Source organism: Aedes aegypti, chromosome 3 (genome assembly GCF_002204515.2).
Source record: "Aedes aegypti strain LVP_AGWG chromosome 3, AaegL5.0 Primary Assembly, whole genome shotgun sequence".
NCBI classification, from domain to species: Eukaryota; Metazoa; Arthropoda; class Insecta; order Diptera; family Culicidae; genus Aedes; species Aedes aegypti.
Window position 1 is genome coordinate 151,356,812 of NC_035109.1, and position 26,261 is coordinate 151,383,072.

The following is a 26,261-nucleotide window of genomic DNA, read 5'->3' on the forward strand; positions in this document are numbered from 1 at the left end:
TATTTTGGGCCTGAGGCGGGAATCGAACCCACACTTTTTAGCATGATGCGGCTAAATGTCTTGGTGACACTAGCCGCACAGCTACGAAGCCCACATTCGAAATTCAAAAGATGTGATATCTCGGCATCTTATTTATAAATTTAAAGATATTTTGTTGACAGATTCTTTAGTATCAAAATTTAAAATAAATTGTATGATGCATGAAAAAATCTCAGGAAAGTCACATCTTTTGAATGTTGAATGTGTATGCATTGTACGGTAATTAGAGCCCCAAATTTCCGAATCACTCCCTCGACGAAACATTTGAACATCCCTGGAGAGAATGCCAAGATACCATATTTTTCGAATAGTGGATGCAGATGGTAAATTTTTCATTAATAACGCTTTCAGACACACCGTGAACGGCTTTGGTCCAGTTTCTTTTTTTCGCCAATCCAGGTGTGGTGCGTTTCGATTGACAGTTACACGTTCCGTTCCGAGGTAACTCTGGCGAAGGTGGACAATGACGGCGCGATTAACGGGCACGATTGCCGATGGCTGGGCCCTGCAGTTTAATCTAATTGCGGAGGGTGGCAAGCTTGGCGGATTGGGGCGTGCACGAAACTATTTGAAGGCTAAGTGTCGATTGACGACGATTATGTTGCGCTGCTTCGAAAAACGGTATCATGCTAATACGGAGTGCCCTCGGGGGGCCTTGATCTGAACTCCTGTCTTTCACAGTTGGAAGCCACACATGTCTGGGGGGAAGCATTCCGGGGGGTTGGTCTTGGTGTATCGTCGCCACCGCGTATGAAGGTACCCCCATATTGAGCATAATGTGGAAGATTGTTGTGGCATACCGTCCGTGATCGGCGTGGTAAAGGATTGTCGGTGAAGTTTAACGGTTATTCGAGTGTCACGATTTTCAATCTAGGGCCTATCAATAGGATGCATTCACGACTAATTGATTTAGGGTCTGCGAGACGATAGCTTTGATGTATGATGAGTTTCAGTGTCAGTGAGCTTCTGCTTCGTGAGAACACATTATTTGACATTCAACAATTACTTAGGATTGTATTTTACAGCTCAATATATCGAAAAGAGACCTTTTATTTTAATTTTCAGCTTAATTGGTCAAATGATCGATATAGACCAGTCTTTATTGGAAAAAGTCTGCTGAACATAATGCATTAGGACCGAAGATTTAAATCGAACTGCATAACGGTATGTAACTACTGGATTATGTTAAGATATCATAGCTCTAGAAATTAATAAATAAAACTTTCGCTGATTCTTCCGAGCATCTTTTTTTTTTTTTTGAGGATTTCTTCAGGTAATCCAATACATACAAAAACATCTAAGATTTCTTGGATAAAATTCCTTAGAAAAGGCTTCAGAGATTCATACAGAAATTCTTTATCATGTTTCTCTAGGAAATCCTCGAAAATCAACAAGTGTTTCTCAAATATATACAAAATAATTCGTCCAGGTGTTCCACTATGAGTGCCTCTAAGGATTCTGCAAAGAAAATCACCACTGGTTGAATACAAATATTAATACGTATATTACTCATGGTTGTATTCAAGCATTTAACCCTTCCACCGACAGCTTTATTTTTTACCACTAAAAAAATATTCAAATAGCGATAACTTTTTTGATTCTCAATATTTTTGCACCATTTTTTCACAAGACCTCAAAAAACTCTTCTAGTTTAAGAATCCGTGTCGATATAAATCATTGGTGATCTAGTTTTGAAGACATTCCGATGTTTCTTGGCGGACCGACATTATCCATATAAAATGTATTTGGCGGCCGTTTTGTTAGATTTCTGAGGTTTTTATATTACTTTATTTAAATACACTCAAAAGAATTCTTTGAAAGATGTCTACAATGATTTATCCAAGAGACTACTCTAAGAAATACTCAAGATATTGTTCTAGGAGTTCCTCCATAGGTTTTGCGAGGAAACTCTACAAAGCTTCAATACAGGGTTTCCTTCAAATATTAATTGGGAGCTTTTTTTCAGACATCCCACAGGACATTCATTTAGATAATATTTCAGCAATTCATTATTGGGATTTATCCAGTAATTTTTCTATTTAATCATTCAATATGTAATCCGGAAGTTCATGCAGAACCTGGATTCAGTCATTCTTCCTGGGCTCCCTTTCCTACTTAGGTGGATTCGCTTAGACATTATCAAGCAAAATCATTCTAGAGAGATCATTGCAAGAGTTCTTCCAAGGAGCAAAACAAGAGCTTTCTTAGGTTTATCTTTTTAAATACATTTAGAATTCCACGTGTTCCTACAGTGATTCTTTCAGTGATTCCACCAGAGATTCATCTAAGAATTCCTTACCAACTGTTACAAAAATCTTTGGGGATATTTAACTTGATTTCAGTAGTACTCATATAAATTAACAAATATATTATTTTTCAAAAATATCGTCAAAGAAATTTTTGTGATTTTACGAAAAAGACTATAGAACTCCTACATAAAATTATTTCCAGCTTTTTCGGGAATGACAATGGAAAATCCGTTGAAGAAAACATTTAAAATTCCCCCAGCGATAGCTCTTCAAAGTCCTTCAGGAATTCGTCCAGCGATTCCTCTGTTGGGATTCTGCTTGTTCAGTTATTATCAGCCGTTCCGCAAGATTTGTTCAAAGAATTTTTTTAAAGAGTTTCCCTCAGAAAAGCCTTCAAAATAGTTTCGAGAGTTCTTACGTGAAATCCTTCAGTGAATTCCATATAATTTTCATTCATGCGGAAATTATCTCAGATTCTAATGTTCTACCAAGTTTTTATTTACCAATGATTTAAGATTATTCGTGAACTCTTTTGAATATAGGCATTCAAATCCACAAGCGTAACCAGTGATCAAAGTTCAATTTAAAGGATATACTCCAAAAGACTGAAATAATTTTTAGAATGTTTGATTTACTTTCAAGAAAATAGTGGTACCCCTATTGATAAAAAAAACCTGAACTCAAGAGAGAAAACTTTAAACTATAATCAAACTCATATATGATTCGATAACCACGCTAGCGCATGACGGCTCACCATAGTAGAATGTCCGAATGAACTTGAAACTATTGAGAACCGGAGCTACAGGTCCAAAGCCCTGATAAAGGTGGATGATTGCGCAATGGCTATGACCGTGGTCATTATGTAAAGAACAAACGGACAATGCTGTATCGTGTCAGCACCGAGGAGGCAGCCCCTCTAGCACGATGTCGTGCAATCCTGGTTTGGTGGCCTATCGAAAACTCTTCACAAACCAAGAAAGGCTAAAGTAGAGTAAACGGAAACAGACCTGGCAACGAATAAAGGACAACGATTGGAAAGTTGGGTTCCTGGCTCGTAAACTGCGGATTATCAGCGTGAACGTGGCAGCTATCCAGGAAATACGCTGGCCGAGAATCGGAGAACGTGAATTCCGAGCGGTGGACCCCATCGCCAACACTACATTCAGGTACCACATCTACTACAGCGGTGGCGACAGAGCATAACGTGGAGTTGGCTTCATAGTGATTGGGAAGCAGATGAAGCGAATTATTCGGTGGAAACCGGTAAGCGACCGAATCTGTTTGTTAAGAAATAAGGGCAAGTTCATCAACTACAGCCTAACCAGCATATATGCGCCAACGAACGATAAGCCCGATGACATGAAGGATGAGTTCTATGAGAGCCTGGATATGGCCTACGGAGAGTTCCCAAAACAAGACGTCAAGATAGTCATCGACGACGCAACTTCGCAGATCGGGAAAAAAGATTTCTTCCGACCCGTCAATGTCAATGTCAATAAAAGCCTCTATTCCGTTACCAATGATAACGGCCTGCGGCTAGTAAACTTCGCTGCTGCTAGAGGGATGACAATCAGCCGTACCTACTTCGCACGAAAAAATATCCGCAAACACAACTGGCGACACCCGAGTGGCGATGCCTGCTCCCAAATAGACCACGTGCTGTTGCTCAGATGTCATAGATGTCAGGACCTTCCGAGGCCCTTATATTGACTATATCGGATCATTATTTCATTGTAGCTAAAACTCGGACGCGGTTATTCAGCGTCACGAGTTCCAGAACAAACAGAACGCTGCGCTTCAACATACAACACTTGTCGATTGATGGGGTAGCTGCACAGTACCGCCAGCAACTAGACTAGCAGCTGGGAAGAATCAACGTTGCTGGAGATGTCGACAGCCCGTGGGACCCTATCCACCAAGCTGTGACAACAACGGCGCGGGAAATTATTGGCACTGGTCAACGACGAAGTAGAAACGACTGGTTCGATGAAGAGTGCCAGAGAGTGACAGACACGGAGAATGTCGCCAGAAGCAATATGCTTGTGGCCGGTACCCGTCAGAACAGAGAGCGATACAGGGCAGCGAAAGCCGAAGAAAAGCGAATCTACCGCACAAAGAAAAGGCAGCACGAAGAAAGTGTGGAAGCTGAAGCTCAAGAAAGCATGAACCGGAATGACATGCAGAGATTCTATGCAACGATCAATGGTGCAGGCACAATACCGTATCAGTGCCCGCCATGTGCAATGATCGAGAAGGGAATTTACTGACCGATAAAACGGCGGTGGCTGCCAGGTGGAAAGAGCACTTTCAGCAATTGTTGAACGGTGAAAATGGAAATGTAGCGAGGAACATGATGAACATTGATGATGACGATTAAGCTGTGAACCCACCGACCATAGGAGAGGTTAAATAGGATATCAGCGAGCTGAAGAACTGTAAGGCTGCTGGGAAGGACGAGATCCTGGTCGAACTTCTTAAGCACGGAAGTGAGCAGCTTTATCAGTCGATCCACCGAGTACTTCTGAAGATATGGGAGGACGAATAATTGCCCACCGGCTGGTTGAATGGCGTCATACGCCCAATCTACAAGAAAGGGCACATACTGGAGTGAGCCAATTACAGGGGATTTCCCCTTCTGAATTCGGCGTACAAAATTCTGTCGCGCATACTGTCTAATAGACTGAGACCGCTCGAGGAGTGCTTCGTCGGCGAATACCAAGTTGGTTTTCGTGAGGGCCGTTCGACAATGGACCGGATGTTTAGCTTGCGAATGATCCTAGATAAATTCCCGGAGTATTTCTTGCAGACTCACCATCTGTTTATTGATTTCAAGGTGGCGTACGACTCAGTGAAAAGAAATGAGCTTTGGCAGATAATGTCTGAACATGTTTTTCCGGCGAAGCTAATTAGGATTTTATCAAGGCATATTTAGAACTCACACAAGGATTTTCTTTAGAAATTCCTCGCATTTTTTTTCTAAATATTCTTAAAACAAATCTAAAAATTACCTTGAATTTTTTTTAAGAATTTAAATTCTTGAAGAAGCTTTCAACGGGAATGTTGGACAAAATCCTCGGGAAATCAATAGATACATTTCTGGAGAACTTGGGGTTTTCTTGAAAAATGTCTGAAACGGTATTTCGAAGGATTCTTGATGGAATCTCCAAAGAAATTTCAGCGCAGATTTCCCGTGCCCTATCATCTAGGAAAAAAATACAAAATGCCCTCCACAGAAATTTTGTGAATACCTCTATAATGTCCATAAATCTGAACCCCATTATAAGGCAAAGGATATTTTTTCCTTAAATTCGAAATTGTGGAGATCATCATTTGCAGTATAGGGAGTATACAAGTGATAGTAATCCTTTTGAAAGGTTCCCGATTAGAGGCTCAATAAAGAAAATCGTGAGTAGCATCCCAGCCAAGGTTTTATTTTATTCATTTTTTTTTTTCAATTTATCCACATTATATTATACTATTCTACTATTATTGTTACGAGTGGGGACGGACCTGGTGTAGTGGTTAGAACACACGCCTCTCACGCCGAGGACCTGAGATCGAATCCCATCCCCGAGATAGTCACTAAAAAAATCAGTGACGACTTCCTTCGGAAGGGAAGTAAAGCCGTTGGTCCCGAGCCCAGGGTTAAAAATCTCGTTAATAAAGATAGAAAAAAAAATTGTTACGAGTTTTTCTACTATACTTCTCTGATGAAATGGCCTTGAATATTTAACACATTTTGGAGTTTGTAGATAATAATTGAAACTATTTGAAAAAGAATTCAAGGAAAAAGTCTCATGAGCACATCCACAGTTGTTAGCTGAGAGCTTTCTTTTCCAAAGTCGCCATTTTTGCATTCGGATATCGTGTGGCAGGTACGATGATACCCTATGTCCAGGGAAGCCAAGGAAATTTCCAATCCGAAACGATCCTGGGATCCTGGAGCCCCTAAAAAATATTAATCTCAGGTTAGAGTGCAGAATTAATAAGATTTTTTTCTGAAAACCTGTCTAACTTGTAACACAACTCGTATTCAAGAACAATTACGTCTATTTAAACCTTATGAGTCATCATTCGATATTTTATGATCAAAAGAGCAAGCGAGGATATATTAATGTGCTAAACTGTCGTACATTGATCGCTGGAGGCACGTCCGTTTATCTGCCACGGAAACCCTTCCATAACCACTAATATAATCCCAGCCAAACCTAGCGAGTTAAATCTTAATCTCGTGCAAATTATCGCTCAATCATCCACTCAATTCATAGACACCCACATGAATCCAATGAGCTAGACTAAGGGGACCTTCATAGAATCAGTTTGGTCCGATCGAAACGGTTCAGATTTGTGGTTCGATCCTGTCATAAATCAGCTTCAGAAGCAGATAGCCAGTTGCTAAAACCACGGTCCAACACCTTGATCGTCACCAACAATGCACTGCCCCGTTTTGTACACAGCAAAAAATAAATTGTAATATCACGTTATTTTAGATGTTTATCAATATCGTCACGGATATAGTGTACAATTTAATGTTTTGAACGTACAAAAATAGCCAGTGACTGCTGAAAATCTGGGCCTAGCAATCGATAGAATAGGTTTGAAAAATTATCAAAAAAGATATATAAGTTTGAGTGCGATTTGAACCTCAGTTTGGCAAATAATGGCCGCATCCGATACCTCTTGGTCACCTCTTCAAACTGATGGTTCAAAGTGAGTTCAAATTACTACTAGTTTTGTGTTACTACACGGGTAAAAATGCGGCACTCAAAACAAGCAGAAAAGGTCATGATTTTGGGAGGAAAATGTATTTTCATGTTATGAAAATACACCATGACCAAAATTCATGAAATCATGAATCTTTTTACCGTAACGCCAGCTGTACGTTACGTTTCCAAAGTGTAAATCCAAATCATCAAATCATAAATTAATTATACTGGAACCATGAATAAAATTCATGAAAACATGAACACTATTCATGGATTTAGATACCTGTCATTTATGATTCCAGTTTTGGCGATGAAAAGTGGAAATTTGAGTCATGAAATCATGAAGCAGGATCATGAAATCATGAACTAATTTCATGAAAACATACAAATGTCAATTATGATCCCAGTATATTTGTCATAGGTAAACAAATAACATGAAGATGTATTTTGTGCCGGTAGTTTCGGAATAAACTGTGAGAAGAGTCAACAAGTGCCACATCTTGGGCAGGAACGCGAACATCCGGTGGTTAGGTTTGCACGCAAAATGTCAGTTCAAACATCAATGAATTGGCACATCGTCCTTGGGCTGCAAAATGCTGCTGGATTGTATTGGCGATGGAAAAATCCTGAACGACTCTGCAGGCGTGTAGAGTGGTAAAGATCAGCCGACTGCCGAAGTTTTGTGTGAGCTGCTCTATTGTAAGATGTGGAGAATGCATCACATCCGAACATTGAAAATCGCCGACGAATTTGTCAAGAAAAACCTTCGTCAATCATTGCCTGGTATAGAATAATCCGTGTGAAAGCTGGCAAGTACATTTTCGCACATCTAATAGCACCGGCAGTTTAATTGGGTTATCGGTAATGTCATCGATAAGATGGCAAAGTTCCGACGAGCATGGTATTCAAATTAACTTCTTCCGTAAACAAAACTTATTCATAATTTCACTTAAAAAAACACTACCGATCGCAAAATACGTGTTGACTTAAATGAAAAAAGTGACAGTTGGATTTATGTAACGCCCTGAGCACACAAATTCTTGATTAATAGTCATGGTTTCATGACTTGTAGTCATGATATCATGAAACATAAAATTTTATGATTTCATGACTTTTTGTTCATGATTCCGGCAACGGATTTTTTTCCGTGTACTAAGTTTCTTGGCACACTATATGAAAGTGAATCCAATTCCATTTTGAGCGGAATATTGTTATAAAATGAATATGATCGAGTTCACTTATTCCGTCGGCCGATATTAATTTATTTTTGCTGTGATAAGTACAGCTTGCCAGCTTGCTGTGGACAAACGGGCGTTGATGGTCATCGAGAACCTCTCGGCGCTCCGATCGAATATGAAAGCGAATAAAATATGTGCCAAGATATGAAACCCCACCGAAAGAGATTAAACTGTGGATGGCGATTCCTGGGGCTGACTGAATGCCAGGCAACGCACCATAAATTGGCAGTTAAAATGTGACTCATTTTGCTGGTTTGCAGCTGTACGCCGCCATTTAAATGAACGCGAAATGACAAAGACAACTTGATTTTGCAAATCAAGACCGAACGGCATGAACCCGGTTGAGTGTTTGCGGTGGGAAAACAATAATAACGCAATAAATGAAACCTTTTCTTGATGGTGAGCAAGTTAACCGAGCTGCCAAGCCGCGTTTTTTGTTTGATCCCGTATTGAAGGGCAGTTGTCATGCAAAATATGTATACTACCGAAATCGAGCATTTTCTTTTTCTTACTTTTTTTTGGAACTAAGTTCTAACTGACACAGTCTCTTTTCTCAGCTTATTGTTGTTATAAACACTTTCGTAAATATTAACTGAGAACTTCATTGCCATATGCGAGTGAACTGTTGAAATACGAGGCAATGAGTACACAAATGAGCTAACTCAACCATGATTTTTTGACTGCTGAGTTGCATGATTGATGAATGAACTCACGAAAGAAAAATCTTTGAGTTTTTTTTTTTTGTGGGATTTGAACTCTTAATCCTTGTGGAGTTGTGCATTTAGCACCCCGGAGAAATATTCGAGTCTCATCTAAAATGATCATTTGCTTTCGAAATCTTTGAAAAGAAATAAACATGTTTGAAAAGAGACTTTCTTGTCAAAATCTTATGAATTGTAGATTATAAAACCAAAAAAAGTTTAAGTGATATACTTTTAAACCCAATTTTTTTTAGAGATTCCTACCTTGAAATTTCAAAGATATTGGAAATTTGTTATTGTCATATGTTTTTCAGCAGTACTCAACTACATCTAATGGCAAGGGGCCGTGCATCGACTACTTGAAGTTTTATATAATGGAGTGGTGGATTTCTTAGACGGTTTACTATTTATTTTTACTTTTCATTTAAAAAATCAGACTAAGACAAGGAGGTCTTGTTTGAATTGGTTGGCGTCACTGTAGATTACCGTTTTGACTCATATTCCGAACACTTAAGGCCAGCAGTGACTTCACATGCATCTGGCAGGCATAAATTAGCTGATACAGGTCGGACTCGATTATCCAGAGTATCGAATTTTGTTCACTCCGGATAATCGAATCCTCCGGATAATCGAATCACTAAGAAAAAAATGAAATCTTCGATAAAAGAACATAAATATTATCTTTTTTGTTGTTTTATTTATATGATGCGGTGGCGTAGCCAGAAATTATTTCTAGGAACAGTAGAGGTCTTTACAAGTAAAAAAAAAATTTGACCAGCATACACAAAAACCACTTTTTCAAACACCCCCTGTTCTTAAATACGTTCAAAACTGCAAAACTATTCATGTTGTATATTGCAATACCAAATTATCTCAGATTTATGCACAAAAATTGAAAAACAAGAACATCAAAAATCAAATTCCGGATAATCGAGTCTAAAATTCCGGATAATCGAATCCCGGATAATCGAGTCCCCGGATAATCGAGTCTCCGGATAATCGAGTCCGACCTGTATTTGTAAAAGTTTTTATTTCTTCGGAAAGCCTAACTGTTAAGCTGTGTAGTGTGCTGATAAAAATGTTTATTTGAACTTGTTTAGTATTGTTTTAATGTAAAAGTATGGAGCAACATTTTGATTCAAATGCCGAACACTGCGTTCATTCTGTTCCATATTCCGAACACCTTGATTCAAATTCCGAACAGCACGAATAAAGCGTATTCAAATGAAGAATTTCGCAAATAAATTGATTCAAGCGAGTTTTACTGGTCTTGAACTAAAGAATCATCAATACTCCCGAGGTATAAAATACATTTAGAGACGTTAAAATTGAATTGCAATCGACTGCCATTTCCTGGTTATGTGATGACATATTTCAACGAAACATTTCAACCGAATCGCCATGCAAAAACGGAGTGTTCGGAATATGAGTCTGTTCGGAATTTGAGACAAAACGGTACTTTGAAAGGTTTTCCGTTTTTCCCGGAACATAAAAAAAGGTTTTGAAACATCCATCAGAAAATTTCAAACAGTGTTGTTCTCCAGAAATGCAGAGCGATTCCACTGCTAAAATACATAAAATCTACCATAAACATGTAAGAACAGTGAGGATCTATGACAAAAGATCGAAAGGACAGAAGGTCGAAAGACAAAAGGTCGAAAACAAAACCGAAGGGACAAAATCTTTTTTCAAAGAAGGAAAAATTTCCCACCAAGCAAATCACTTTCGACCTTTTGTTCTTTCGACCGTTTGTCTCTCGACCTTTTGTCTTTTCGACCTTTTCTCTTTAGACCTTTTATCCATAAACCGGACAGTGACCAGGGCCGGATTTACAAGTGTAAGGGCCCGGGGCTAGAAATTTGTTGGAGACATTTTTAAGAAACCTTTTTAAGTATTGTAGAATGGAATAAGAGATAGTTTACCTATAAACTTTTTGGTCAAGGTGTTCTAATTGGCTGTGCTGCATTTCTGGCAACATATGTTTAATAGAAAATGGCCATATATTATTCTTTAGAATAGGAAGCCGTGAGTTCGATTCTAACCGAAAAGAATCCATTTAATCCAATTGCAAAGTATATGTAATGTTCAGTTTTTCGGTAGTTGTTAAGCTTCCACTCGGCTGGTTAGCCATACGATATGGTTATTTCATGGTTATTTGAAAAAAAAACATGTTCTTTAGATTGCTTATCGTTCTTTCCAACTCATCACGATGCCTTTGATAACTATGCTGGTCCTTTATTGTACTTTTCGAGGAAAAAAGTCATTCGACAATAAGGAAATCGGGGAACTGGAATTCGGGGAAAAGTCAATTGAAAAAATGCAGCACAAATAATTTGAAAACCGCTTTGAAACCCTAATAAATGTTATTTTGGCTCGGAAACCTTTAGATATTATTGAGTTATTAAATTTTAAAACATGGTATGAACTGGTGTTTGGAAAGACCATGGGTTGTGCATTTTATTTTAATTATTGTAGAATTAATATAATTCATTCTGGGTCCTTTCATCATATTTAACTTTGTACTATTATTTTCTTGAGCTTGAGCTTGAGCTTGATCGGCCGCCCGTGGTTGCCACTCCAGTATCGCCAGATCAGCTGTACTTACACAAGGAACCAACCAAATGACTGCTTGGCATTAACAGACACACTCAGTGTATAAGTGCTGGTGATCTTCTATTTTTAGGCAACAATGGTGGCTGCCACGTCAGAATGCAGACCAATTAGGGGAAGGAGGAGGGATTGATGATGCATTAGACTGGCCCTTGAACAAAAAAGTTGTAAAACTTAACGGGGCACCCCCTAGATATGAGCCTTAGGGTAAGAAAAATGGTCTCTCAAAATTTCAACTCATTTGGTTGCTCCACCAGCTGGCGCAATCGGTATGAAGTTTGTATGGGATATTCGTCTCAAATATATTGAAAATTGATCCTATGTCACTGTTTCGTTCCGTATACTAATTGTTCGCGTCCAAATAAGCCCAGAATGACAATTACACTAGTTGATACCCTAATGAACATAATTGCAGAAGGTTGTACCTGGATTTAATCTCATTTTCATTATTTTTCAGTTGTTGAAAGTTAGGCTTAGATCAGCACTCCCGTACAGTCACTTATATGCATGCGACATGTGCCTCAGCTCGCCCAGTGTCATAGGTGGCTATGATGCGCTTAATGGTTACCTCCAAGCTATGTTGAAGAAATACAAGCAGTATTGCATGATATACTTCAGATGGTTAAAACACCAACTTTATTAATTTTGATCATGGTAAAATCTTCTACAATATTCTTCGCTATTATATCAAGTAGTGTTTTTGACATTCTGGGTCCAATTGAACACGATCATAAATTTTCCTGAACAAAACAGTAGATGATATGCTGTTGCTCATATGTTTGAGCTGAAAATCCAATATTAACTTCAATTTAAATGCGCCAGCTCATGGAACGACCAAATGAGCTGAATTTTTCAGAAAGGCTTCCTCTAACCCCAAAAAATAATCCTAGGGGGTGCCCCGTGGAATCATACAACTTTATTTTTCTCCCATACTGAGCTGGGCCAGTCTAATGATGCATTCAACAGGCTCCCACGGTAGACCGTATATACCACTGCGTCTACGCCAGTTCATGCGGGAAGGGTGAAGGGGTATGGTAATTTTTATGGCAGAGAGGCTTGCTGGTTTAGTTAGCAGGCTGCCTATGTAGTATCAGCGTGTTATAATGATGAATGAATGTAAACGTAGGAAAACGGTTTATTTCTGTCCGTCTCGAGTTCTAGCGAACGCTATGAACTGTGAAAGATCAACATTGATATATTACGAGTGGTAGGTAGATAGAAGCAAGTGAAAGATACAACTACAAAGTACGAGAAATGAACGGCCATGGGATTGAACACATGACCTTCTGCATATGAAGCAGAAGCGATAACCATTAGACCACCAACCCCGTCCTCAACTTAGTACTTTTATTTCTTTTACAAGAATTCTTATGCTCCGCTGTTAACAAAAACTGATGTTTCTGTTTGACATGATAATCTTGTCTAACTGGGCTTCAAATGCGCCTAGTGGAGAAAATCAATCTTTGACTTCGCCTTCTTTGTGAAAATTCTAATCGCTTTTGGTGTTCCTCAATTTGATATTTGCGTTTCAAATGACCACAGTAATAATTACATACTGAAATCCCTGGGAAGTTATTGAATTTCTCATATCACATGTAATTTCGCATCGTAATAGGCTGTGTTACATCACGCCAATCTGTCATTAAACGGCCTACTTTCCTGCACTGAAGTATGCAGTGCGGGAATAGTCATTACCCAACTGAAACCAGTGTTGTAATGATTCCTTACGCAACGTTTTCTCATTACGCGACTGTTTTGAGTTGCGTAATGAATCATTACCCAATAATTTTTCAGAAATTGTAAAATGATGGTGAATGCATTCCGATATAATTTCTGATACCCTCAAGTGGTCTTCTACGAAATTGCGAAATATGTTGTACGTAACTCGTTGCAGAACACGATATTTACAGCACTCGTCGTAATTATGACTCGTGCTGTAACAATCATCATTCTGCAACTTGTTCCGTAAACTACTATTCAAGTCATTTTCCAAATGTTTTATTACCAATAATTTTAATTTGTGGGTGCCTCCAAAATGTGGGAGCCTGGGGCTATGGCCCTCTTACCTCCCCCCTAAATGCGGACCTGATTGTGACGAACTTAATTTGTTGAATTGAAATAATGATAACTTTACAAAAGAAAAAAAAATGTAATATATTGTTATATTATTTTTTATTTGAACTGATAATTTAAATTAATTTGATTAACGGGAAACGATACAGTTTTGATCTTTTCACATTTCGGAGTGGAGAAAATGTGCCTTTGATGGTTGTTAGGCATTAAGAGTTCTCTTTTAAATATGCGGCAAAAACATATTAACCCACAGAGCGATAATTTTAAAACCAAATCATGCAAAATTGAGAAAGAAAAGATGTAACAGAAAACATTATTTATTCAAAGCTACGCCAAATGTATGTTATTTGTAAGCAGACATCGGGAATCATTTTTTTGTAAAAAATATTGTTTTCCTGAAACGTTAATAGACACAGTTCGTGCTCATAACATGAATGTCTCTATATTGCAGAATTTTGACTCATTGACACAGATTACGAAATTCTCTTTCGAAAAGCTGGCAAAAATTTGGAAGATATATTTTATTATTGTTGCAAATTGAATTTTACTAGTAATGTGATGTTACGAAATCATGTTGCGAATATTGCGGCAGAGGTTTGTACGATCTTAAGTCAAAAATGAGATAGTTAGTGCAAACAACTTAAACTCACGGTACAATAGTTCTGACGCATATCCTCAAACTTCAATAATATTTGAAGGGTGGAAATAAAGCTAATAAAAAGTCCACGTGCTCGGCTGGGATTTGAACCCAGGACTCTTGTATGCTAGACGAGAGCTTTACCAACTAAGCAACCGATCCACTTGGTGACCCAATAACTGAGTGCCCGCGTGTCTAGTAACATGATATGGATGGATATGGGTTATGAAAAGGGTCTGTGGGGATTTGAATTCTAAACTTGTAACCAACTCAGTTATTGGGTTACCAAGTGACTCGGTAGTTGAGTTAGTAAAGCGCTCGTCTAGCATACAAGAGTCCTGGGTTCAAATCCCAGCCGAGCACGTGGATTTTTTTCATAATTTCACCCATAATTTGTCCATCTCTACCACGCGTAATGAGTTAATTAATTTAATAATAATGCGGATTGGATTACAGAACAGCTCAATATAAGCGTCAATTTATAATAAAAAGGTTACAGGATTTTGACTTTTCCAAATTAAATTTTTCAGTCATCAGTGTAGCCATTAGTAAAGCTATAGTTCAAAGTGCTATTGGAACTTATGCAGAAATTCAGCTGAATATCTCTGAAATTTTCAAACCAGAAAATGTTTTACAATAGTTTTAATACCTTCCATTCGATATTCCTGACAAACTCACAATAATATCAGTACCTAAATGAATTTACAGAATTTATCATTAAAGCTCACTCAAAATAACTCTACAGCTTTGCAAGAGTAAAACTTTCCCGAAATATGTAAGACGATAGATAAATTCATGCTCCTGAATCGTCGGCCAAAAATTATTTAACTTATTCGACATAAATTTTAACAAAAAACTCTGAATAGATCGGTCAAAAATTACCTAAACAATATAAAGAATAAAGATTTGTTCAGAAAAGTCTTTTATTTATTCAAGATCAGTTCTCCAATTCTATCTAGAGGTTTTAGAAACTGTTCAAAAAATACATTCACGTCACAAAATTATACCAACAATTGTTTCAACCAACCAAACCAACCAACCAAATTCTATTGAAAATATGTCCAGGGTCAAACAATTCAATACCTTCCATGAAATCGATATTCCTTGAAACAAAAATATCTGTGCACATTAAGCCACGCTGGTCTGGAGAAAAGTATGGAACATTTTCTGCATTAATCGCTAGAAGTATTTCTAAAAAAATCGTGTACAAATGACTCTATGCTGTTCTTCGAAGACGTATTTGAGAAACACAACTCAGAAGAACAGCTGACTGCACTCCTTAATTATTTTCTTAAGGAGTTGCTCGAAATATTTCTGATTTTTTTCGAGTTTTGGGATATATAATTTTGAGGAAATAGGGTAGGTGTACCAGTTATGGCCATAGTGGTTACCTATTTCGCCATACGTAATAACTTTAATATCTCAAAATTTTGAAAATTTTTTTGTGTTTCAGCAGTAAGATATAGGATATTTCTTGATGTTAAAATCGGAAGGTTTCGGTTGATGTTAAAATCGAAGGTTTTCGGAAAAACTTTTTAGTTCTTCAAACAGAAGCATTCGTGAAATCTTATATTTCCATAATATCGTTGAATAAATTAAACCTGACACCGTTGCACAGAAAACCAAATATGATGAAATCAATTAAAATAAATATAATGTTTTCACTTTATAAAATAAACATTCCTTACATATGTACAGTAGAGTGATGCAAATTTTGAAATTTTGGCTCCCCTATGCTTAAACGACTTACCGTTTTGATTCATATTACGCACGGCTTCAAATTGCGGACACTCTACTTTTTATGGGGAAAATTTCACACGAAATGTTTCAATTTTTGCCGTCCAAAAGTTCACAATTTGGAAACTGGTTTTAATAAGCATTCTTCATAGATATCTATAAGAATTTATTATGTTCAACTGCCTTAGACGTCTCTTAAGTGCTTCGACGATTTTAATTGATGATTTGACTTTTCTATTATAGATTTGCTTGAGCTGTCCGGAATTCGAATCATAGTGAATATGAGCCAAAAGTAAGCAAGCGTCCAGAATAAGAATCATGAAAAATCGACACGTTTCTATTTATTTAAAATTATTCATGTTGCAGAATGAAAATATTCACCCACCATTCGAAAGTTAAATGTTTTGAAGACTTGATAACGCAGAGCAATCATAAAGAATATTTTATTTTACATGCCTTTTGATGAGTCATACTTTACTGATGCTTTAAGTGTCCGTAATATGAATCAAAACGGTATATTATGGTAAATAGCATCCTCCCAAAGTTTGAAATGTTTAGGATGAAATTTGACTGTGCACACGCCATTTGAAGCTTTTACGGAGATTACTATGGATAAAGCCAACCTTTAATGTCCTGCCCTCTATCTCTTAGTCATAATATTCTATTGAAAAGTTCACTAACTCTACTCATATGAAATCCTTTCACCTACAACTTTACGCAAGACCACATTTTGAAGGGACGTCAGAAAGAATTGCTATGCATAATCATAAACTGTGTTCGCCTTTTGGCATGCTTAACCAACATCTCGGTAGGCAACAGTGGTGCTCCTAGCGGGTAGAATTGATCAAAGTAATCCAGGCTACTATGTTCTAAAGCAGAAAAGCAGTGTAACTCTGAAAATAATTGAATGATCATCTCAGCATGATTAAGACTTTGATATTAACAATAACAAAATATCCTTGCGTCACATCAAAATGTGGTCTTCGGCAAAGTTGTAGCTGGAAAGATTTCACATGAGAAGAGTTTGTAGACTTTTCCATAGATTATTATTACGAGCAGATAGAGGACTGAACACAAAAGGTTTGCCTTTTTCATATTGATTTCCATATAGACTTCAAATGGCGTGTACACAATCAAATTTCTTCCAAATTCAAATTTTGTAAGAATGATTTTTATCATAATTAACACCGTTCAAGCATAGGTGAGCAAAAATTTCAAAATTTTCATTAGTCTTATGTACAGTTATGTTCAACATAATAGTAGAGAAAATAGGGATTTTCATACAAAACGCTCAACTTCGGAATGCTGTAATATCATTTCCCTATAAGCAATCAGCTTAAAATTATGACAAAAAACTTTAAATATTCTTATTACAAAGTTCATTTCGAAACACTAGTTAAAAAGTTAAGCGTCAGCTGATATTGCTCAAAATAATACTAGTTTTTGTTATGTAATTTCATGTTCAGCAACAATTTCGTGTAGAAGCTGATTGAAAAAGATGCTTATTTTTATACCGGTTCTTGTACACAATCCAACTGAGCAGGAAATTATAATTCCGTTACCAAAACACAACACACGATAGTAAGGTGTGCTTCAAACTGACACTTCACTAACATGCAGAGGGGTCCTCAGCATTGAGCCGCTTAACTTGTTCCGCGCCCCATTCGATCCATTTTTGCGATCAATTAACGCATGGGAGTGCCAACAAATTTATGAGTTCGGCTTGATCAATCCGTTCCATCAACCAGATCGAGGATTTCCGTGTTCTCATTGAAAACATGTTTCACACGTCATTATGAGTACCAATCCAGTTCAATCGATATCCATTAGCAACAAACCTCAATCACAAGCTGGCTTCTAAGGTGCAGGGAACCTTAAACCTGTCACTTTCAATTACCGGACCCCAATAAACCCAAACGACGTATCTGTCATAAAACCGATTGGATGAAGTGTCTATCAAAAAGTGAGTAAAAAACTAGAACAGAACTCTCCGCTGAATACTAATGAGCTGATTTTCGGCTGCCTTCCTTCTTCGTGGGACGTGGGTGGATTAAATTCATTCACTGGCGACAAACAAACTGATCGTGTGTCAATGAGCAGAATAAGGCGCGTTTTAGTGTTGTTGTTAATCAGAGTGGGTTTACGGTACCGTTCGATGGCACACTTTCTTTCCTAATTTATGGGGACACAACCAACATACGTTAGAATGGCGGCACAATTGCCGTGTTTGGTGTTGCTAATCGGTTCTTGTTGTTTGGAACTGAAAATCGCGAGTGTTCTAAATACGCGATGCGAATTTCGAACACGGATGGAATTTGAGAACTTGTGGGTTTTTCATTCGATGGAAGGAACATCGTGTGACCTAATTAGAACGATCAGAAGACGTCATGAAGGATTTATATTGGGTAAATAATTGCTTTGGCATTTCCATGATTCAGTTTGGTACGGAGGGTAATTCTTGATCGAGTTGTCTGAAAGTCGATATTAAGATGCAACTATGCCCAATAATTTCCATTCTTTGCACATTATTTCCCGGTTGGTCCAGGATCTTTTCGTAATGGAAATTTCCTTGACTTCTCTGAGCATAGAATATAATCGTACCTGCCAAACGATATACGAATGCATAAACGGCAACTTTGGCAAAGGAAGCTCTCAGTTAATAACTGTGGAAGTGCACATAAGATCACTAAGCTGAGAAGTGCAGGCTCTGTCCCAGTGAGGACGTTAATGCCAAGAAGAAGAAGCAGACTCATCGTCTGGATGGTCTGGATGACTAGTTGCTGTTAGGCGTATAAAACATCAACTTTTCCAAAAAAAATCCTGGGAGAATGATTTGGAAGAAGTGAGAACTACGATTTAAAATTTCAAAATATGAGAACCCATGACGACGATGGTTTTTTTACATCCTCATCAAGAAACTTTCAGAAAGTAGCTTATCGTTCTTGATTGATAAATTGATAAATTTATATTTAATACGATATTAATAAAGGAACTAAAAACAAATCTGTTGGTCACGTATGGCATTTATATTCTTTCTTGTAGGTACATCTTCATATGCTTCTTTTCAATATTTTTCACTGAAAATAATCGATAGGTACCGACGTTTCATCCGAAAAAAAATATATATGAAGACGGTTGAAACAGCTCTGAAACCTACATCCATGAAAACGAAGAACATTGATATTGTATTAAGAGGAAACGTGACATTCTTCTTATGTTAGCCTCAACAGCACAAGACAAACAGCACACTCACCAATTTTAAATTCAGAACGAGAACACATAAAATCAAAAACCACTCACCTGAGGCGCTTCGGTTGACACCGGTTCATTACTCGTTAGACTTGTCCCGATGGCACTGTTACTGAAAGGACTCTTCCGATGCGACTGCCGGTACGAATAACTGCTTCCGCTGCTGCTAATTCCAGCACTGCTACTGCTCCCCAAATTGCTACTGCTACTTCCGCTGGCACTGCTCCCAATACTGTTCGTCCCACTGCTAGATGCACCGGCGGCAAAATTCCTGTTCGAGCTTAACCCATTGGAAAAATAGTCGTTTCTGAGCGATCCACGCGAGTACTGGAAGCCCGAGTTGGGCTGAGGCGTCACCGAGAACGGCCGGGGGGATATTTCGAAAATATCCTGACTTCTTGGTGTCTATACGACGCGGGGTTAGTAGCAAAAACGAAAAAAACAAAAAGAAAAACCCAAACTTAAAAAAACACACACGACACACAAAACAACTGTTACTTCGAAAAAAAGTCACACGGATTTACGGATGGCATTTTGGAATGAATAAGCTGTGTTGGGTATACCTATGGCAGAGATGCCAGATTGGAAGACATGTCTTCCATTGGAAAATAATCAAGAGATATTTCGCAGACATTTTGACAATTTGTGAAGACATTTGGAAGACAATTCTAAATTATTGAGTTGAAATATAGACGAGTTTTTTCTTTGCAAGATACTTAAGGTATTTATGTAGTGATTTCTCTGGGAATTCTTAGGGTAAAACAGTTTGGAATCAACTTCTAAGATTGCACTAAGACTTCAAAGGCACAATTCTAGCGAAAAAAGCATCCAATAACCGTGCACTTTTTATTTTGGCTTTGTGCATTAGCAGAAAGCTTAAAATAAGAATATCAGAAACATTTTCAAACTATTTCTCTAGTTTAGTGCAATGAAAACGTGAGTAGGGGCAAAGTAGGCCATTGTGCCGACCATCTTTTGATTCCGAGATGTTTCACCTTAATTTGCAACCTTAAGAAATACTGCTTAGAGTCGAAAAATGGGTTCACCAACTTGAAAAAATGCACTCCGCGAGTTGTTTTCATGCGCACTATAGCTAAAAAATGGAATGAAATTGGATCCTCGCACGTTGGTCAACCCATTTTTCAACAACGGATAGCAGTATATTCATCTGAGAATTATGTGAAGCAGTTTGTAGAACTTCTTTTAGGAATCATTGCTTGGAATTTTTGAAAAAAAATCCTCCACATAATTCTTTCAATTACCAAAAAATCACCTGATGAAACAAACACTTCGAAATTGTTACTCCGTGATCAATCAGGATAGTAATTTTGCACAGAGAACCACTCAGATGGAACTTGTGTTCTGGTTTCTTACCACCTTCAAGGTATGTACAACTACACTACCCTAGATATTTCTGGATTTATAACGGCGTCACCCAAGTTCTTATGTCCATCCGGAAGAGGAAGGAATGTTTATTAGATAGCCATTGTTACTAGAAAACTGACTACCTTGGAAGTAGGAGTGTTTTGATAGTGATGGATGAGGTATTCGACCCTATGGATACCACTGTGGTAAGTGGTTAAGTCGATAGATAGAACTGATGATGTTTGCGTCATAATGACGTAGAGAGATTGAAAAAGATAGCTATCAGGAAAAAATTTACCAATTTTCTTAGGGATTCCTCCAGGAATTCCTCCAAAAGTTCGTTCAAAAACTCCCACAGGAGCTTCAGAAATTCCTCCAGGAGTTGTTTCAGGAATTCTTCCAAAAGTTCTTTCAGAAATTCCTCCAAGAGTTCCTTCAGGAACTCTTCCAGTAGTATCTCAAGGAATTCCTCCAGGAGCTCATTCAGAAATTTCTTCAAGAGTTCCTTCAGGAACTCCTTCAGAATTACGTCAAGAATTCATCCAGAAGCTCTTTCAGGAATTTCTACAGGAGTTCCTTCAGGAATTCCTCCAGGAATTCCTTCTAGACTTCTCCCAGGAGTAACATCTGGAGTTCCTCTAGGAAATCCTTCAGGGTTTACTCCAGGAGTTTCTTTAGTAATTCCTCTAGGAGTTTATAACGGTTTCCTCTAGAAATTTCCCCAGAAGTTTGTTCAGGGATTCCTGCAGGAATACTTTCAAGAGTTCTTACAGGAATTCCTCCAGGAGTTCCTTCAGAAATCAATAAGGAATTTCCCCAAGAGTTCTTTTAAGAATTCCTCCAAGAGTTCCTTTAGGAGTTCTTTCGAGAGTATCTCTAGGAATTCCTCCTTCCTTCAGAAATTCATCCAGTAGTTCCTTCCAAACTTCCGAGTAGTATATTCAGGAGTTCCTCCAGAAGCTAATTCAGGGGTTTCTCCATTAGTTTCTTCAGGAATTCCTCCAGGAATTCCTTCAAGACTTCCTCCAGGAATTCCTTCAGGACTTCCTCCCGGAATTCCTCCAGGACATCCTCCAGGAGCTCCTCCAGGAGTATCTCTGAGAATTTCTTCAAGAGTACCATCAGGAATTCCTTCAGGAGTTGCTTCAGGAATCCCTCCAGGTGTATCTCCAGGAATTCTTCCATCGGGCCCTTCAGGAATTCTTTTAGAAGTTCCTTCAGAAATTGACTTCGGGAATTGCACTAGAAGTTCCTTTAGGAGATCCTTCCGTTATTCCTTCATTGATATCTTCAGGAATTCCTTCAGAAATTCCTTTAAAATTATTTTCAACACTCTGGAAGAATATGCTGGAGGATATCATGGATGAATCCTTGGAGGAATTCCAGGTGGAAATCTTAAGGAAATCCTGAAATTTCAGGAAGATTTCTGGAAGGAATTCTTGAAGGAACAAGAAGACGAATTCATGAAGTAATCACCGGAGAAATGACTGACGGCATCACCGAAGCAATTCTGGTATAAATCTCTGGAGGAATTTTCTGAAGAATTCTCCAGAAGATAACCTTAAGTAATCCCTGAAACTTAGGTAATACTGAAGGAATACCTAAAGTGACTGCTGGAGGAATCCCTTAAGACACTCCTGGAAGAAATCCTGAAGGAACTCCTTTGAAGAATACCTGAAAGGACTCCTAGAAGAATCCATAGAGGGATTCCATGGGGGTATTCCAGGAATCCCTGGAGAAATTATCGGAGTAATCCCTGCTGGAATACCCGGAGAAACCCGACGCACTCCTCGTCGAAATCGTAGGTGTAATGCTCGGAGGAATCCCCAGAAGAATTCTATGAGAAATCCCCAGTGGAATTTCCGCATGAATCCCTGCAGGGAAAGCTTGATAAACTCCCGGAGGAATCTTCATATACAAATTCTCGTAGAAATCCTTCAAGGTATTCCCATACTAATTTTCGTTCAAATTGCTGGAGAAAGTACCTGGGGAAATAATTAAAATAATTAAGAAAGATTCCTGTAGAAATTCCTCGATGAAATCCTAGAGGAATACCGTTTTGACTCATATTCCGAACATATATGGCCAACAGTGACTTCAAATGCATCTGATTGGCATAAATTGGCTGATATTTGTGTAAATTTTATTTTCCTCGAAAATTCCAACTGTTAGTTATTGGGTGTACCAATAATAATGTTGATTTAATTAGTTTTAGTATTGTTTTTACGTAAAAGAATGAAACAACATTTTGATTAAAATGCCGAACACTGTGTTAATTCTGTCTCGTATTCCGAACACCTTGATTCAAATTCCGAACAGCACGAATAAATCGTATTCAAATGAATTATTTTGCAAATAAACTAATCAATCACCATACAAAAACTGAGTGTTCGGAATATGAGTCTGTTCGAAATTTGAGACAAAACGGTATTTAGAGAATTCCCCCATAAGGAATTCCCGGTGAAATGTCTGTACAAATCGATTAGTGAATCAATTACACGAGCCTTATTAAAAAAATATAATAATTCATAGAAATTTATTAAAATTTCAAAAAATTTCTTTGCTTCAGATGTTTTAATGTTTTTCTCAAAATAATAACAGATTTTTACCAGAAATTTCTAAAATAACGCTCCTACAATTATTCTGGGGATTCCACATGATATTCTTCAAATATTCTGCTGAGAATTCCACTTTAATTGCGTCCCGGATTACCTGGATTACGATACTTCACGAATTAATTTAAGAGTTTGTCGATTATTTTCATCCTGATATTGTTTAAGTCATGCATCTTAAATTCTTACAAGAATTCTTCTCAAAATGAACTTCATCCATTACAGGTTCTATTCCAAAAATGACTATATCAACACTCATAACACTGCGGAACACGTTTTTGTCTCAGGTATCATATTTGCTGGTTACTGAATCCATTGCCGTCTTTAAAAATATCAGAGTACGTCTAGTTTTTGAGATATTATCTGTTTAAAATGCCAAATTTGACTATTACAGCCAACTTGCATGCAAGTTTGACAGCTTGTATGATAATGTATTTGCTCAATTTGCCACAGAATTCAAACTTCATGTGTACAACAATGCTCATCAACAAAGTTAATAATACTTTCTATGGTAAAATGTTATTTTTTGGAGGTTCAGGTAAGTATTGTATTTTGCCTCATAAGAGAAACGAATAATTTATTATGGAGCCTGTAAACATGTTGACAAAATCGATTTAAGCTAAATTTTATCGTGCAATTTCAACCATATCTAAATTGGAAGTTTAAGTCCTTTTTGCATGCTTGCTGGATAATACCACAGCAAAGTTTGATAAATCATACTTTAAATCTTACGTAAACATATTAAACCAGTGTTTTATAAAACTTTGGCGACATGTAGTCAATAATTGTAACGTGATGGAACATTTCTGAGAACGGCATTCGATTCAGCGACCCAAAATCTACTAGAGACACATAACTTAATCCTTGAGACACGCAAAAATGTGTTTTTTGTTACGCAGTGTAATCATTTGGATTTCACTTAAAATGTATTCAAGGAATCATTTCAAAAATATTTTTGTAACCATTTTTCAGAAATAATAGTACAGTTTATCCCAAAACTTCTCCAGAAATTTTCTAAGGTTTCTTACGAAACCCAGACTTCAATAATGCATATGACATCTTCATGAAATTCCGTCATAAATCACATCAAATATTTTCCTGTTGCGAAGTTTGAAGTCGTTGCAATACTTTTAAGTTTAGAATCGCGTAAGCCATAGTTAAAAATATATTTGAACTTATATAGGAAACTCTAACATCTCAAGTCATTGCGTTTCTACAACAATTGTTCGGAATTCCTTAAGGAGTTCATGCGAGAAATATTTAAAAATAATCCAATTATTACTTCAAGAATAATATAAGACTTCTTGTGCTATAGAAGTTCTTTTTTTAGTACTGTTTATTACACTTCAAGGAGGGCTTCAAACTGTTTTTTAAGATGTGTATCCCAATATTCATTTAAACTGGAACTCTTAAGATAATTTCAGTCAATTTTCCCTTACCCGATATTCTGTATCTCGATATCAATTTAGAGAACCATATTAAAAGTTAGCTTAAATTAAATAATTAATTTATTACGTGAACCACAAGTAGGTATCGATCTATGCCTTGGTTAGTAAGAGTTCCTGGATAAATCAGAGTTCCTGTAAGCAACTACTGGATTATACAAGGAGTATATACTGGCTCTCGAGAAACATCTCAGACAATCACAAAAATCAAATTACAGGAAGATTTTATGAAGGAATTTTCACATGTCAACTCATGAGAGATTCGTAGGAGAAATGCCTTGAAGCATTTCAGGAATAAACCCTGAAGTATATCTTGAAAGAAATCTGAAGAGAAGTTTAAAATGTATCTGATACTACTCGGACGAACTTTTGAAGGAAAGTTCTCTATATATTTTTATCAAGAATTCGTAAAGAAATACCTCAGGAAAGAATACTAAAGGAATCTTTAGACACATAATAATTACTGGATGAAAAAAGAAGTGTTTCAACACAATATCTCTGACATTCCAGAATCTTTTCAAAAATCTATCAAAAAATAGTTTTCCAGACATGCAAAAAGAAAGCACCGGAAATTCCGTATTCTGGAGTAATCCTTTTATCCCTAAATTTAACTTTAACATTCATACCAGAAGCTTATGGACCATTGCACGAGTTCATGAATTTGACGTATAAACGGTGTCATATAGTTACCATGGTCCAGTAGATAACACGGCATCGCTCAAGCGTCAACGAGTCAACTCGTGCAATGATCCATTACCAATCTCAATCTGCAGGATTACTGCAAGAACAGAACGATTTGACAGTTTCATCAAAGTGTGCGTGCAATCTTGCATCATAAATACCCGGTGATCGCCCGGTAAGCACGGTCACCGTGTGAACTAAACGAAAAAGCACCGTGGTAAAACACACACTTCCCGGACCCGGCCCGTGCCCGGTACAGAGTAATGAGAATGGCCCTTAACGCAGATTATGTCGTCGCTGCAAAGGAGATGGAGTGAAGACCAGAGAGCTCCGGGCCACGATCGGAGTAGGCTAGATCCGCCGTCGCGGACTCACGCGTAGTCGCACAGATTACATTACGAATGTTGGGAAATGTTAGGAAATCCTGGAGTACTAGGTAGTGTACATACAAAAAAAAAGTTCAAGAAGGAATACCTAATACAAATTCTGAAGGAATTTCTGAAAGAATATTTAAAGACGATAAAATCTCTCGATGAATTGTTAGTGAAATAAGGAACCTCCAGAGAAATTCTTCGAGGAAAAATCGTTGGCACTATTATTGGTAAAATTCATGGCAGAATCCTTAAAAAGTAACCTTATACATAAATCAAATGATGAGAGATAATGATAAGGTATTCCCTAGACAGTTTCACAAAAAAAAATGTCTGGGATTCAACCAGTCACCCCCTAGTCCTAGTTGCAATACTAAAACAAACTACCAGACAAATTTCCATCCAATTTGGAGAAGATTAGGAGGTGCCTCAAATTGAGTTTGTGTTTTTTGGCTTATTTTTACATTAAAAAAATTCTAACGAGAATTTGGAAAAAACAAAAATCAAAATAAATACCACTAGTTGAACGTATTATTAGTACTTTACAA

At 37.5% G+C, this 26,261-nt stretch overlaps 1 protein-coding gene across 2 annotated transcripts in view; it reads right to left on the bottom strand.

The window, feature by feature from the left end:
* The window catches only part of LOC5576808 (mucin-17), a 294,664-nt gene that overhangs the window by 19,325 nt on the left and 249,078 nt on the right, over positions 1-26,261 (bottom strand). The window contains exon 3 of one of the 2 annotated variants that reach the window (XM_021855039.1): positions 19,291-19,644. The exons of the other annotated variant lie outside the window; for it this stretch is intronic. Within the exon in view, the coding sequence (XP_021710731.1) occupies positions 19,291-19,644 (354 nt within the window). The remainder of the gene's footprint in view (positions 1-19,290; positions 19,645-26,261) is intronic. 2 annotated transcript variants of the gene reach the window in all.